Source organism: Siniperca chuatsi, linkage group LG20, assembly GCF_020085105.1.
Source record: "Siniperca chuatsi isolate FFG_IHB_CAS linkage group LG20, ASM2008510v1, whole genome shotgun sequence".
Taxonomy (NCBI): Eukaryota; Metazoa; Chordata; class Actinopteri; order Centrarchiformes; family Sinipercidae; genus Siniperca; species Siniperca chuatsi.
Window position 1 is genome coordinate 9,760,833 of NC_058061.1, and position 16,965 is coordinate 9,777,797.

Sequence of the window (16,965 nt, forward strand, 5' to 3'; positions counted from 1 at the left end):
CATCAAGTCAAATGCAAACTACTGCTTCCTAGAAAACAAGTAGAAGTATCACTAATAATATAAGAATGTGTGGTATGGTTCATAAATGGAACTCACTCCAGTAAAAACAAGTATATACACAAAAACTATCCCTTTAGCTCCTCACCCTGTGCACAGTATTTAAGATGCCTTCGGCTGTACTTGTTCAGCTTGACTTGAGAGCTCAGTCTTTGTGTCCCGTGAGCAGAATAAGACTGAGCCAAACTGAACAGACCTGATCCTCAGGGTCCTCTCTGGGCCTTGTGCCGAGTAGTAACCGCTTTATAGTTGATCCTCTCTGTCCTGACACAGAGAGAAATGGGTCAGAATGGATACAGTGGGGGGACGCTGAATTTTTATTATCATTCCAGCACAAAGCCACCAGGGACACAATCTGAAAACCAGAGTTAGTTTGCAAATATTCCCTCTGGAACTATGCAGGAGCTAAGATAGTCCAAGTCTTTTTATGAGATACTTTTAAGCTCACAGAGTCTTGCATTGTGCAATTTACTTAATGTTAGAGGCTACATCTACAACAACAACCACAATAATAATAAAAAAGAATCTAATATTTATGGGATTTATATAGCTCTTGTCAAAATAAGAGCTTCAAAGTGTTTGATAAGAGTGATGCAAAGACAGGTACATGTCAAGATGTTAACATTATTCTTTTGTTTAGTTGGATAGTTCATTCTTGACCTTGGAAACAGCAGTTGACAAAACAATCTCAACTAAAGGTCCACTCACTCGCTTGTTCTGGAGCTTTTGGCCATATCACATGGTCCTAATCAGCTCAATTGTCACAGAACTGTAAATATTTAAACTTTCCAACGATTCTGATGAATCAATTTGCTGATTAAGACAGTCAAAAGCTCCAGAACAAGCAAGTGGACCTTGAGTTGAGATTGTTTTGTCAACAACATTATTATTGTTCTAACATGTATCTCCAAAACATCAACTTTTCATGAGCCAAGAAAAACTGCCCTGTTTTCAGCATTCTGACAATACATTTATCTGATAATCCAGTGGGTTTTAAAATGGTTTATTTTGCTTAAGGAATAGAAGAATTTTCTCAAATGATAAAGGAACACATAAAGGAATAGTTTGACATTCTTGGAAATAAGCTTGTTGACTTTCTTGCTGAGAATTAGATGAGATGATCAATACCACTCTCATGCCTGTACACTAAACATGAAACTAGAGCCATAGAGTCATTAGCATAAAGACTAGAAACGGGGAAAACAGCTAGCCTGGCTCTGTACAAAGGTAAAAAATCTGCATACCAGCACCTCTTAAACTCACACCATATATGTCTTTTGCTTAATCCATACAGTTTAAAAACAATAATTTGTCTTTGGACAGAGCCAGGTTAGCTGTTTCCCCCGTTTACAGCATAAGCATATTTCCCATCTTGAGTTTATCTAAAAAATACATGGTTTTCAATAGACAGTGTTACAATAAAACAAATGTGTAATAAAAAATGTAATGCTTAAATGGGTAAATAAAATAAAATAAACTAAGAAAAAAAAACTTACGACACTACAAAGATATTTAACAAAAGCCTTGTGATACAAATGTCTTTTCTTGAGTTGTTTGTAAGAATACACTGAGTCATCCAGCCTGATCTCCTCAGGAGTCTATGGACCCTCAGAGGCAAAGTCACCTCCAGAATACAGTAAATCCTTGAGGGGGGAACAATAATGAGGGTCTGGCCTCAAGCGTAATATGATCTCATTTCCAAGGTTTGTTAAAATTATAGCTGCACAATTTAGACTTTTTAAAAATTATTTTAATTCTCAGGAGAGAAGAAATGAATACCTGAGTTATTATGAAAAATACAGGAAAAGTCAAATTTTAGTTTTAAGTAGGAGGTGGACAAAACAAGACTACTACTTTTTAGTGTGTTGTTCCACATTAAATCTGAAAAGATTAGAGAACACTTTATTGATCCCCAGGGGGGGAAATTATGTGTTACAGCAACACAAAAAACAGAGCAGATGAAGCTAGAAAAGGGCACAGCAGCATTAAGGGAAAAAGTAGAACTACAACAGGTACAAATAAGTAAAAAAATATATATATCAGTTTAGTTGACCAAAGAAGGGCAGAATTTGACTGGATGTGTATTTTATTATCTCACTACTTTTTGAAAAGTGTAAGTGAATGTCATCAGCAAAAGAGCAAAGTTTTACAGCGATAGTGATGAATGACATGCCTGAGTGGGAAATATAATCTCTTTTTAACATTGATTCATTATTTTGTGGCTGTGTAAGCACCTGGTTACATTTTTGTTTCTACTTTTTAATTGCTTTTAACTTAAAGACAGAAATAAATATAAATCATTCAACTGAACATACAGAATATGTGGTGAATAAAAATGGTCACAGAAATTAACACATTTTAATTAAACCTCAGATTGAAAAAAATCCTAACCCTAACCCTGGTTTTGTGTGTTATGATAATTTTCTTTTTGCTCACTTGCTATTACTTGAAACCCATCTATTCAGCATAAGAGCTGAATATATCTGAATTGCTAATATCAAAGTGTAGCAAAGTTTCTGTTTCATTTTGCATGTCTGTTATCTTCCTTCATTATTTATGCTCTTCTGAATTTTCATGAAGCATGAGTGCAAGAGCATACTTCCTCCATTGTGTTGGCTAACATGAATTATTAATTCCATTAATGCAAATATATTTTCTTCTCAGGATGACTACATCAAAAACATGGAGGAGAACATGGGTTCTGATGAAAGTAAGTCAGAAAAAAAATGGTTTTAGCTGATTAGGAAAAGATTTTTCTGTGGACATATGAGGATGGCTGTGTGGTGTCATTTGAAGCTTAGTGTGTTTTCCACTTATAGCCTGAGTGTATGCTACTGTATATGCAGAGTCAGTTTGCAAAGACTTTCAATATTTAAATGGCTTTACTTAAATGGCCAGTTCTACTATAAAGAAAAAAATACCTGCTATATTTCAGATTCTACCAGCATAATCAATGCTAAGTGCTGCCCGCCTTTATATATCTGCTCTATACAATGAAATAGTGTGGCGCACATTATCGAAGTGCTGCCTTCTCTTAATTGCAGCAGTTGTCTGAGGTCATCCAGCATGTGGTGAGCGCTGGTCCGCTGTGTCAGAGCTTGTGGAGGGTGAGAACGCAGTTGTGATTCAGGAAAGGAGAGGCTGAGCCTTCAGTCGGATCCATTAGTTTGAAAAGCCTGCTATAATTGCCTTTGTTGCTGAGGGCTCAACTCAGAACTCCCACCTGGCTCCATTTACCTCCATGGGGTCTGTTTCTTGTTGAAAAAAAAAATCGCACTTTTAGAAAATCATCTGTGGAGGAGGAATGGAGACCACGTGAAAATGGTGAACAGTTCTGTGTTATTTCAGTCATTTGGTCTTTTTGTATTCAACAGAAATGAAAAATTATAGAAAAATGCACTAATTTGTGTTATCAGTGATATTTGACAATCATAAATGCAAGCAGACTATAATTGTTAAAACATATTTCTCTCGATTAAAAGGTATTTTCTTCATTATTTTCCAAGAAAAATTAATTAATAGGTAAAATAGGAAATCAGAAATTGAAAAACTAAAACCACTTTTCAATTTAAATACTTGATAAAACAAATTAGAATCCAGATTATGCAGCATTAATGTAGACCACTGAAATGTCATTTTGCTATGAATCACCTGCGTTGGTGGATTTTAAAGTATTTCCATAGTACATCTGGTTTGGCTGCAGTTCAGCTGAACCTGTGTTTGTTTCAACAGAGCAATCACAGTGAACTTAACATGCAGCTGTGAGCCAGAAGCGCTCGTTTAACTGAACTAGTCAAATGCCACACCCACACTGCCTCACAAAAAAGACCTTGAAGACTTGCATCAAAGGAGAAAGATGTGAGAAGAAGCAGCTCCAGACATTATCCCAGTCATCTGTTCTTACAACAGGGGGAATAAGTAATGTAGGCTCAAGAAAACGCCTGGCTTGCTGTAGTGTGGGTGATGTTCATTTGAATACCATTGATTTCATCCCCATCCCAGCTCCCACTGGGATTAATTCTGCAGACTTAATTGATCAGGGTCCTCTTCATTGCAAATTCAACAAGACAGCAGAAACTCCGACAAGGTGTACCTGCAAGCCCTGGATAGAACAAAAGACCTAAAAGGAGACTTCAGACACCTCTGGTGCTTTTTATAAGTGAGCTGATTGAGACGTCAGCTCAGCTCTGCAGAGTCTGCTCTGTGTTTTAGGGCCTTTTCAAAACAATAAGGTGCCTGCTGCTCTGACTTAATAGAGGGGCTCTCATATTTGACCTTGACATCCTTTGTTTTAGACGATAAATGAAACTTCTTTTGTGCCCAGAGACGCGACTGTGATTATGCTTCCATTTGTACAACAACTTCAGGAAATTATTCAGACATATTGTGTTATGAAAAGATTTAGAGGTGAACTTGTGTGTTTCATCCTTTCTAATTATAAGTAAATCATTTCATAGTTCCATTGGAGATGAATAAAAGCTGCAGGCTGCTTTAACACAGTGACCAGCAATTAAATCGAAGGGTATAAGAGAGTCTTCTAAGATGACAGTAATTGCAAATCCAGTTGAAACTAACTTACTTAAAGCTGTCAAATGAGCCCGTCTCTCTGATGCATTTAATATTTATCAGTGCTAAATGTTTTCACTTCTATTTCTTGCCAACCAAACTTTTGCAGATTTTCTTTTTTGTCCACTGAAGTACTTTATTAAATGCACGCTCTTACAATTTGAATGTAAAACAAATGGTTGGTGCAGGCCTTTGATGAGGATCCTGGCTAACTTAGATGTGAGCACAGACAGCAGGGAGAAAGCTGATGTTGGATGAGAAAGCAGCTGTGTTCTGTTGTGTTTTTGATTGCAGCGTAATAATAATAATAATCTCAGAGAGATTGGACATAGGCTCAGTGGAGTCCCATCGCCTTTGTTGACATGATTATAGGAGGATTTAAAACCCATAATGGCTCTCACACGTCCCGGCCCTGCGCTGAATTCTCAATGCAGCACGATATTAACAACAACAAGGAGAGCAGGCGAGGTGGAAAACACACTTGATCTTTAATGCAAATTAAATCTTGTTTGGATTTTCATTTCAGTATGTAGGAGTTGTATACTGTGTGAGGGACGTGTTTGGTTTTAAACTATTGTTTGGAGGCAGACTTGAAGGTGCTCATGAATACCGAACATGGGAGCAATGAGAGAGCTGCACATCACCATCTGAAATCATATTTAAAACACCTAGCTGTGTTTCTATGGGAACATACAGTAAAGCAATGTTGTGTGTTAGTTAGCATGAAAATATCAGATTCACTGGAAGGTTATGCCATGAACCAATTTACATGTGAGTTGTTGTAGATGCACACCCAACAACACTAACATGTGGCTGTTTATAAAATTCTCCATATTTTGACTAAAAACACCTGAACTGTGAGGCGTAGAGGTAAATTTATTTTGTTCCCTGGATTCCCTACTTTAAGATGAATCTATCAGTATAAGACACAGCTGACTTTAAAGCTGCTATAATAGACATTTTTATATTAGCAATGGGTCAAATTACCATGTGTAATGTGAAAGGGGATGCTTGTAATGACAAACAGAGAATTATCACCTGACTCTGCAGTTCCTCACAGCTCTAGAGCGTTTTAGCGCTTTTCAGCTCATTGTTTTGGTTTTCCGGCCCTCAACTTTACTGTTTTGGTTCCCTCTCATCAGTGCCATTTTCAGCCCAGCAGGCCCAGCTGGGCCAAAAGCACAGTGACTTATAAACTTACATTTGCTAGGTGACCAGAAACACGACTCCAAATGAATGATAATTGTTAATGCTAGTGTTGCTCTGTATCTGCTGGATGTGTAAATAAACAACTGTTTGCTAAGTTTGCCATATCAACTTAAAAGCTGATAATTTGTCAGTGTTTTTTTCTGCAGCCCCAAAGTGGCCAAAAAAATCACTTTTATTGTAAGTTTTTGCAAAACCCATTTTCCACCTCCCCTCCTACAAATTTCATCCACTCTTCGCTAAATATTGACATTCATTGGGGAAAAAAGTTGTTTATTTTTCTTTTTCTATTCTAGTTTGTCTGTAATTGGTTGCCAAATTCTTGTACGCGTAAACCACAACAACTCTAGTGCATGTATTGTGCATTTAAAACACGTGCATGACAGGTACACATATAGTATCAACGATCCTGCAAAACTTCATATATATATATATATGAAGTTTGATATATGTATGATATATATATATCATATTTATATTCATCATTATGCAAAGCCATGATATTCCTGGACAGGAATTAGATATTCTCAGAAAACTCATGGTCACTATCATATAATGTATGATTTTGTCTCACTGTGAGTATGTTTGATCCAGATCCACATTTTCTATTATTAAACTAACACATAAAGAGGACTCTAGAGCCTTGATACCAGTATGTGCTCTCTGAGTGCTTTCTAGTTTTATTTGATTCTTCCTCATATATTCAGTCTGTGTAGTGCACGGTTCACTGCACAGTCTATAGCTGTGGTTTCTGTGTGAGCGAACAGCAGGTACAGCGACTGCTCAGTGGCCAAAAAATAATAAAATGGCACAGAAGAAAGTGGGAATAGTTTAAGGTATATTACACTACTAAAAAACCCCACTGAGTTTGGTTCCCTGCTCCCATAAAAGTTTATGGTCCATCACTGGAACCTTTGTTAACGAAATGAAATGTTAAACATCATACTCTGATAGCAACTCAACAAAATATACTGTGACAGTCTCTGTAAGATAAACCAGAAGAAAGCCTGAGGAAAACCTGAGTGAAAGAGAATTGATGTGATGCATTGAGGCATACTGGAAATATGAGATGTCTTTACTTTCTTTATTGTAAAAAAAATAGTCAAAATGATATGTATGGTGACAGTTTTGGTTGATTTTTGGGAGGTTTTATGTCTTAAATCAAAAGCGAAATAGCAGACAAATGTATCATCAGCGGTGTGGCCTGGATATTGTTCATCTGCTGGGGTTAAATCATGACAGAGCAGAATACCTGTTGGAACAGATGAAGAGAATAAAAGTCAAGTTGTCACAAAATCTTTTTTTATGGAACGACTTTCACATTTCATTCAGCACTGCCAGAATCCAGCCATCTGTCTTTGAGCTTCTCTGCTGAGCCTAAATGCTACATCTTGTATTTTTATGAGTTTCTTCCCCACTGGAATTTAGATAAACAGATTTGCATTTCAATTACAATAATACCAGTGCTATCTCACTGATACTAATTTCTTTTTGACTATTTACTAGTTCTTGCCTTTGATGTGGGTCTAGCATTTCGGGAGCTGCTAGCTTACATTTATACTAAGTCCTGCTCTACTTTGGAGTTAGATTCTGTTTTATTAACCGCTGTTGCTATTAATCCGCGATTTTCTGCTCATATTGAAACTACTACTGTATTTGCTATTAAATGTAAACAAATAACTCCAGTATCATGTTTCAGCCTTTTAGACAAACTAATATGTAACAAAACCTTAATGCAACTAGAATGAACTAGCCAAGGCTGAACAGTCCTCTAAATTTGTTATTTTAATAATTGAAAAATGTTTAGATGTTTAATCTGTATCTCTATATCTCTGTATCTCATCTATATCCAGATATGCACCAAATTGCACAAACTGACAAGACAATCATGTGATAAACATGCCAAATTTGTATTCATGTAAGTGCAGAACTTAAACACAAAATTGTAGAAATGTTAAAACATCTTGCAATGTTTAAGAGCTGCACCCAGTCTAATAATCCTGCTTGCCCTAACAACTAGTGGTGAGAACATGCTTTTTCCACACCCTGTGCAGCAGTGATGTAGCGTAGTACCATATGGTTTGTAACCAAATTGGACTGAATTCTGTAAACAAGGTTTTGAGATACCCAGCCCCATTTGTGACCTCAGCACTCTCTCACTGTGCGTTACTCTGTGATTCGGTCACATAGCATTCACTATGTAAACCTGAGGAAAAACGTTGTTTTTTTTAACCTGTTACTCAGCTGCTGGTTGTATTTTCAAAGGTCTTGGTTGGTCAGACATCTTCTGTCTGCCCGGAATAATAAGATGTTTGCGCAAGGCAAAACCAACATTTAAATCCAATTTTTCCACCAGACCACAGGAGCTGACTTGCTCTGCTCTTCTTCTTTGGTGAAATGTTTGTAAGTCCGCTGTGGACTGCGGATCTTTTTACGTAGATGTTGGAAACACTGCGAAAATGCAAAATCCATCCAAGAATTACATTTTTCCCCTAAGGTTTGTTTAGTGCTGAGCTCACAAATGGGGGCTAGGTTTCTCAGCAGCTTGTTTGAATGGGGACTATGACAAACATGTAACCTCCATAATAAATATGCATTGTAGAACAAAGGCTAGTGGATCACAAGCTAGTTTGGAAGTGATGCAGAACTTTGGCTCAGCTCCAGTCACCAGCTTAGTCTCATACCTGGTCTTATAGAACAAAACCACCACAGGCCCACAGCCTCCAGTATTTATGTATTCCCTCAGAGTTGTCATGTCATCCACTGATTCCATAAAAGTCCACTATTCCCACATACCTCCCTGCTGTAGCATCAGAGTATCACCTAGTCTCTGGATTTGCAGGGATCTGGCTGGCAGCCACCTCGTCTGTTGACCGTGTTGACTACAAAGCAGCTGCTCAAAGCTGACTCAGGATTTCACAGCTTAAATTTCTCTCGCTTGCCACTCACTCTTAAATTTATCTGAGCCTGTGAGTTTTCCGCGGCCTCTCCAGCAAGGCGGTAAATGAACTGGGACGGTGTGACATCCAGCTTCGGATGGCATTGACCACAGGCTGAGGAAGGTGGAGGACACGGTGCTATTTCCATCTCAGTCTATCAGTGGAAAAAAAAGAGGTTGGCATTGAACAGTTCAACTCTCCAAAGATGGAGAGAGATGCTGGGTGGGGTGGGGGGGAGACAGCAAGCAGGGAGGGAAGAAAGAAAGGGAATGTGGAAGACAAAGATGCAGCGAGTGTGTTTGTGAGAGAGAGAGAAAGGGCAAGATGGGGAGAGACAGTGATAAGTTGACATCGGGGAAGTGAGATGTGACAAGCCGAGAGAAAGAGATGCTCAGTCAGTGCTGTCAGGTTTCTTGCAATCAGAGACAGCCATTGGAGACTGCAGGCAGTACTATTGACGATGGGCTGCCTCACTAATGACAGCTAGGCGTCCATGTTTTCAGCAGTGCTGACTATAAAGTCAATGGACTCATTTGTGCACACTGCTAGAACATTTTTCATTACATATTTCATGATTTTTATTGCATATGCCTGAGTAACAGATAGTTTTGTGAGAATGGGAGATAATTTTAAATGGTGTAAATATACAGAACTTGATTATGCAGCACATAAAAAAGCTGTTTTCCTCTGTTTTTTTGTGGTACTTGCTATCAATCTGTTGAACACATGCTGCTTGTCAAAAGATGAATAAAAAAACAGCCGGAAGCTCTGTATTTTTCTCCTGAAGGTGACAAAAATAGAGAATTAAAGCAAAACACCTCAGCTGTGATTGACACCTCTGGATTCTCAATGTTGTTGTTTTGTGTTTGCAGCCGTGGACACCACCAAGGACCCGTGCCAGAATGTGAAGTGCAGCCGCCATAAGGTGTGCGTCGCTCAGGGCTACCAGAGGGCCATGTGTGTCAATCGCAAGAAACTGGAGCACAGGTAGGTGTAGTTCCGGTCTGTTTTGTGTTTGCAGGTCATGTTGCCACTGTTAAGAAGATTTCTGCGTGGTCAGGACAGACATTTATGTGGCGTTGGTGTCAACAGTCGTTGACAGCTGTGTGCCAGTTAAATGCCTTTCGATGTCTGGTTGGAGAGCTATTGATTAAACTCAGTAATAGGGCCAGAGAGTGTCATGAATCAGGAATGATGTAATTTCAGCTGGAACACTCATGCTGAGCAATGACTAATTAACTGTGTGGATGGAAGGTGGTAAAAGTGAACATAGACAGTTATGGAAGCAAATAATGGCCATAAAAATGTGAATTTTATGAGCAACTGAATAGCTAATTTTGAAGTTTAATGACTACTGAATACTTAATGTTGAAATTTAAATGCCACTGAATTTATAGCACTGAAATATTTAGCTTAGTTTATATTTTGACTTTAGTGTCTGAATTTGACCAGGCCAATTTGAGCAACCAGATTTTTTGACTTGAATTGAGTTCACTGACTTTGAGCAATTTGAATATAGTTGTACTCCAGATAGATGGTGTTCAAAATAAAATATTTCAGTGTTATTTAAATTTCAACATGATTAAACTTCAAAATGAGGTATTTAGTCAGTATTTAGTAAGATTCAAATCTTTATGGCCATTATTTGCATCCATAGACTGTCCTTATACATGGCTACACTTAAAATGATAAGAGTTGTGCTCCTATCAGAGAAGAAAGATATGCCAGCTTAATGGGTAAAACTTAATGTCAAGGGTACATATCTTATGATTAACGAATGCTTAACAAATACATGACTCATCATGATCTAATCTAATGCATGATGTAACATGAACTCCCGTGACTCAGTTTTAATAAATAATAAAGCCACTATTACTTAGTTTAATTACTTAAAACTACGTGGATCATCAGTTTGGGAAATCATACATTTATGTAGTTAAGCCAGACTAAAATTAACATGTCATCAAATCAGAAGTGAATCAATAAAGGTGGACAAAGTCTTCTCAGCTTAGTGCATTTTATATTCCTCTCCGAAAGTGAAATAGCATCAGATTCTTATGTTTGTGCAAAACATACAGCGTGAAACTGGCTGGTGAGACTTTGATCAGCTTCTTCAGCTATACTGTGTATTACTGGATCTTTGTTTATATATGTGAATATGTGTGTGTGTATATATATATATATATATATATATATATATATATATATATATATATATATATCTGTGTGTGTATATATGTGTATATATATGTATATATGTGTGTATATGTATATATGGGTATATATATATGTATATATGTATATACATGTGTGTATATAAATATATGTGTGTGTGTGTGTGTGTGTGTGTGTGTGTGTGTGTGTGTGTATATTTACAATCTCACCAAACCTGAATGCAGGGTTTGGTCAAATCTAGGCTTACGTTGTGTTCATATCATATTGTATGGACTGTAAATACATGCAGCTGACAAGGAAAAAACATTCATATCAGCCTTCTAGTTGAAATATGGGGAATTGCGGACAGCTATGATATCTCCTCTCCAGTCAGATTGCTGTTAAGAACTGCAAAAGTGTCAACAAACTGGTGCCAAATTGGCTGCCATCGTGGTTTAAGTAAATAAAATCTGATATCAACACAAAAATAACTGATGCAGCTAATTAAAAATGAGCATGATGTGAGGTGAACCTACACAATTTGTTTCTATCCTGTTTAACATGTTAACGAACTGCTACAGTTATGTCACATATTTAAAGCTGCTATAATCAATATTTTTATATTAACAACCGATCAAATGACATGTATGTGAAAGGGGTTGCTCAGGTGACGAACCCACAGATAATTATCAACCGACTCTGCAGTTCCCCTTAGCTCTACAGAGCGTTTCAGCATCTTTCAGCTCATTGTTTTGGTTTTACAGCCCACGACTTTGCTAACTTTAGCTACCATAAGCTACTGAGCATACCAGACCAAGTAAGGCTGAAGTAGCAAAACCCCTCAGTGTATTAGTGAGTAAGGGTGTGTTTTAAAGTGTATAAAAGTATACTTTTCATTTATAAGTTTTAAGTTCACATGTTTTCAATTTTAAAAGTTTGCACTTTAAACAACTGAAAACATGGGCAGGTGACTGGGTTGGGTAGGAAACTTTTCAGTGGCAGTTTACGTGTTGTGATGTATGATGTTTTTAATAATTCTTGGACCCCAATTTTATTAATTCCTTTTATTGTATAGTCTACCTTTTCTTTACCCTAGCATGACACTGACATGCAGGAAACACAAAATCATGCACCAATTTAAAAAAGAAACAAAACATCGTCCATTTTATTGTCACTCAACAATGTTCATATGTCTCAAACAACTACAACGCGTAGTATACAGTGTACTTGACTCCCCATGTCGAAAATAATTACTGAGTTTAATTTACTGAGTCACCCATGTTGATAATAGGGCAGCTTTAGAAAACATGTTACAAACTAATCAGTATTAGTGGAAGCAGAGGAGGGAGAAAGGAAGGTTAAAACCATGACAACAAAAGCATATAGAAAATACTTTTACATTGTGGTCATTTAATACAGTATACTACTGGGGTTTATAGTTTTTCAAATGCTCTTCCCTTCACAAAGACCCTCTGTGTTAAACCTCACTGATAAGTATTTATCAGTTCCCTCACCCATTCATTCCACTTTGACTGAAAAACAAATGAGCAGGGTTGAAGTCTAAAAAGAATTAATGGAGTGAATTATTACTACCTGCAAAGTCTATCTGCTGCGACAGGCATTTATCTTTTTCAATAAAGTGCCTCATTTACAGAGTCATTTTAGAGATGAGAGAGACTGTGTCGAATAATGAGTAATAAGCATGAATGCAAGCACACTAAACCATCCTAGCGTCATTAAATAGCACCCTCAGAAGTCGTACTGCAGAGCCTAATGCTTGTGCTCATTGAACATGAAGTCAATCACCGTGTAAGCAAGGGGAATTTTATGAAGCAGTGCATCCAAATATTAACAGGCAATGCAGACAATTTTGGTTTTATTTATCCAGGATCTTAGATATCTGCCACTGAGGTTTCTGTTGCCACCCCACCACAAATGGTGCTCACAGCATTTAAAAAATCCATTAAAAAAATTAGACAGCAACGTGTCTTCCCCGAACAGCGTTCCCTTACATTACATTCATTTTGTCCAAAGCAACTTACAGTAAGTGCAAACTTGACAGGAACAAGAGCTACATGTCATCAAAATTTGGAAGTGCATCCCTCTCAAATGAGCAAATAAAAGAATGTTAAATGCTACAGTTCAAGTGCCAGTGTTTTTTTTTTTTTTAAAGAAATAAGACAAGTAAGTGTGGTGTCAAGATGTAGCCTGGAAAGGTGAGTTTTCCGCCTGCTGCAGAAGACATCTGGCGTCTGTGGGCAGTTCATTCGACCACTGTGGAAGACAGACATTATCTGTTTCATTGGAAAATCCACAGACCTCTCTGTCAACTGTTTTCTCTGGAAATACTTTCTATAAAAGAAAGAGTCATTATGGAAACTGCTGACAGTGTGTAGCAGGGTCACTGTTTCTGGAAAGAGATGTTACTTTTGAGATTTTAGCCAAGCTAGCAGCGTGAATCTAGGGAAGGCAATGTCAGTCAGTGGGTCCATCACTCTGACTTAAATATCTCAACATCTATCCGATGGATTGCCATGAAATTTTGTACAGACATTCATGGTACCCAGAGGATGAAGCCCCCTAACTTTGAGGATCCCCTGACTTTTTCTCTGGTCAAAATTTTACTTTGTCGAATATTTTGGTTGATGACCAGTGACATCAGCCTGAGCTTTACTTTGTGTTGCTAATTAGCAAATGTTAGCATACTAACACGCTAAATTAAGATGGTTAAAATGGTAAACATTATATCTACTGATGTTTAGCAGGTGTTAGCATAGTCAGTGTGTGCATGTCAGCATTTAGCTCAAAGCAATATTGTGTCCAAATACAGCCTCACAGAGCTGCTAGTGTGACCGTAGACTCCATTGTATTGGGGTGACATCTCAGAGAAAGTTATCCTGATAGAGAATAGAAAAAATCTGCATGGTTAGATACCACCAGAGGTACAGGTCAGTTTTCTGTAATTTTAAATTGTAAATTTTAAATTGTAAATTTTTAACTTTTCCTTTTTTTTCCTTTCATGTTCAGAGTCAAACAGTCAGGGCAGCTGGAGGCCCATGAAAGCAGCTGCAAGCCTTGTCCTGTTACTGCCTCCTCACCTGTATGTGGCTCTGATGGACACAACTACGCCTCTGAGGTAAAATAAAATATTCTGCACCAGCATCTCTCTTTGAAAGCACTCTACTTTTTACATAGATAATTCTTCTTTTGCTTTATTACTGGATTCTGCCACCATAAAGACCCTGAAAGAAATGGAAAGTGCCCGTGTCATCGTTTTGAATAATGAGAAGAGTCCAGTCAAGTGCTGTTTCCTGCTGCGCTGACATATACGTGGGCGCAGCAGGGCAGCACAGTTCATCACTGCTCGCAGGAGGACAAGTGTACCGGCTCAACATGGCCGTATGATTAATGACTGACGTTGTTTTGAGTGACATCACCGTACACCAGTCACTGCCAGGACTCTTTATTGATTTATGTATAGTTTTTAATTTTGACCTTGCATGAGTAGACAGCGGAAAATGACAGCTCATTCTTGCAGCCTTTCTCTAAGTGCAGTGTCTCATCTGAATGAGCAATCTCTTTTTCCTGCGGTCACCCCCATAAATATTTTAACTGCATCTCTCTCTCTCTCTCTCTCTCTCTCTCTCTCTCTCTCTCTCTCTCTCTCTCTCTCTCTCACTCCTTACAGTGTAAGCTGGAGCAGCAGGCCTGCCTCACAGGCAAAGACCTGAACATCATGTGCACTGGCTTTTGCCCCTGTGCCACAGCCTCCATGACCATCACGAATACTGACACAAAACGTGGCAAGTGCCTTTTTTTTCACCTTCTTATTTTTTATAAATCTTCATTTTAGGATTCACACGTCCCTGTGTGCATCACTGTCATCCCTTTCATGAGTCAAGGTTTCAATAAAAGAAAGTTATGATGCACTGGTGGCCACACACAGCATGCCGTCAGTAGGATAGGACTCCAGTTTTCTCACAGAACCAATTAACCCAATGCTCGACATTTGGGATCAATACTCAACAATTTCAGAGATTACTGTTATCCAAATACCCCCCATGTGGTTAAACTGCTCTTTCAATCATGTAGTAATTAATTATTTAGAGTGTACACTATCTATCATTGCAGCCAAACAGTATTGATTGTCCAGGCTCTCGTGCACGTGAAAATGCCAATTGATCAAAAGGATGAAATGTTACTCCTGTTTTTCATCTGTAGCCTGACGTGCTTAGCCTGAAACTGAAAGTGGATTTCTATTGGATAACAGCAATTTGCAGCAGTAGAGGTAACTGTGAAATAATGTTTTCTTTGATTAGCAGATCATAAAGTTATAAATGACAGCATGAAAATCCAACAGCACATTTTAGCAGCTTTACAGTGAGGGAAACCTGCACCTTTCATTCCGTTCACTGTACATCAGTAAGAGCAATATGAAGCAGTACTGAGTCCATGTCTGCCTTTTGGGAAGGTGAGTCAGATTGCTGTTAAGTGTCTGCCAGGGTTGTGAATCCTTGAGTTCCCTTTATTTGCTCCCTCAGAGAGCTGCACTGGCCAGGACCTGGCAGACCTGGGCGACCGCCTGAGAGACTGGTTCCAACTCCTTCATGGAAACGCGAAGCAGAATAACTCTGGCAAGCTCGGAGCTGGCACCGCTTCAGGTTAGAAACTCGCAAAGCGGCTTTATTCTCTGCTGCTTCCGAACTTACAACTCAATTTTCTATGCCAAGGAATGTAGTAACACAAAGAAACTAAAATACTGTGCAAATTATTTCTGACAGTGCTGGACAAGAGCCTCGTAGCCAGCTGCAAGGACTCCATCGGCTGGATGTTCTCAAAGCTGGACACCAACAGTGACCTGTATCTGGACCAAGCTGAGCTTGCTGCTATCAACCTGGACAAGTACGAGGTCTGCATCCGACCCTTTTTCAACTCCTGCGACAGCTACAAGGATGGGAAGGTCTCTACGGCGGAGTGGTGCCTCTGCTTCTGGAGAGAAAGTGAGTGAAGGGATCTCCACTGAAGAAGCATAGAGTCTATTTTGAGTCAAATCTCTAAATGAGTGAAATAATAGCCAAGGTTACATCACAGGGAAATAGAGGGTATGCAATGTCACTTCATTCCACCCTCCTCACCACGACTGAGTGACAAAACAAGCCTGCTATGGCTGCTACGAAAAGGGATAAACAAATCTTTAATAACTAATCACCAAGCTGTCACCAGATATTTGTCCTGACACATATATTGTATTTATGTATTTGTACCTCGACACCAGGGAAGTAACAGTACCCTTAGAGGAATAGTTTAACATTTTGTGAAATATTCTTATTCACTTTCTTGCTGAAAGTTGGATCAGAAGATCGATACCACTCTTATACCTGTGCGTTAATTATGTTTTTACATTTCTGTTTTATACGGATTAAACTAAGGAGATAGATACATTGTGTTAATTAGTGACCTTTTTTTTGGACAGAACCAGGTAGCTGTTTGCTCCCTGCTTCTAGTCTTTATCCTAAGCTAATTGCCTCCTGGCTGTAGCTTCATATTTATCCCATAGATATGAAAGTGGTATCAATCTTGTCATCGAACTCCCTGCAAGGAAGCGAATAAGCGCATTTCCTAAAATGTCAAACTTCTTTAACAAAGTCTGAAAGCCTACAGGCAGTTATTTTAAAGCAGGATTTGTCACCCCAATCAACAACTTCAAAGCACATTCTAGTTGTCTGTTGCTCCTTTTATTTTTAACCTTTGGCACTTTGTACAAACTTGAATTTTCCATTCATTCTATTTTTCCACTGCCTATCCAGATCCGACAATATTCCCAGACATGATCAGCAGTTTTCCTCCCCTGCTGAGAACAATCTGGGCAAGACCTCTTTTATCTGAGTCATCTGACAGTTTGACTTTCTGGCAAATTGAAAGTCCTTCTTCATGATTTCACTCAACTCTGCCCATAACTGAGTTTTGTCTCTCCACCATGCTGCAGAAAATGCAGTCCTTAACCTGAATTTGGGTTTCACTAGGGTTCACCAAGCCTGAAAAG

General features: G+C 38.4%; 1 protein-coding gene across 1 annotated transcript in view; it reads left to right on the forward strand.

Moving 5' to 3' along the window:
* The window catches only part of LOC122867363 (testican-2-like), a 40,349-nt gene that overhangs the window by 18,791 nt on the left and 4,593 nt on the right, over positions 1-16,965 (forward strand). The window contains exons 3-8 of the mRNA XM_044178064.1: positions 2,722-2,767; positions 9,641-9,755; positions 13,950-14,058; positions 14,611-14,725; positions 15,464-15,583; positions 15,704-15,922. Coding sequence (XP_044033999.1) covers positions 2,722-2,767; positions 9,641-9,755; positions 13,950-14,058; positions 14,611-14,725; positions 15,464-15,583; positions 15,704-15,922 — 724 coding nt within the window. The remainder of the gene's footprint in view (positions 1-2,721; positions 2,768-9,640; positions 9,756-13,949; positions 14,059-14,610; positions 14,726-15,463; positions 15,584-15,703; positions 15,923-16,965) is intronic.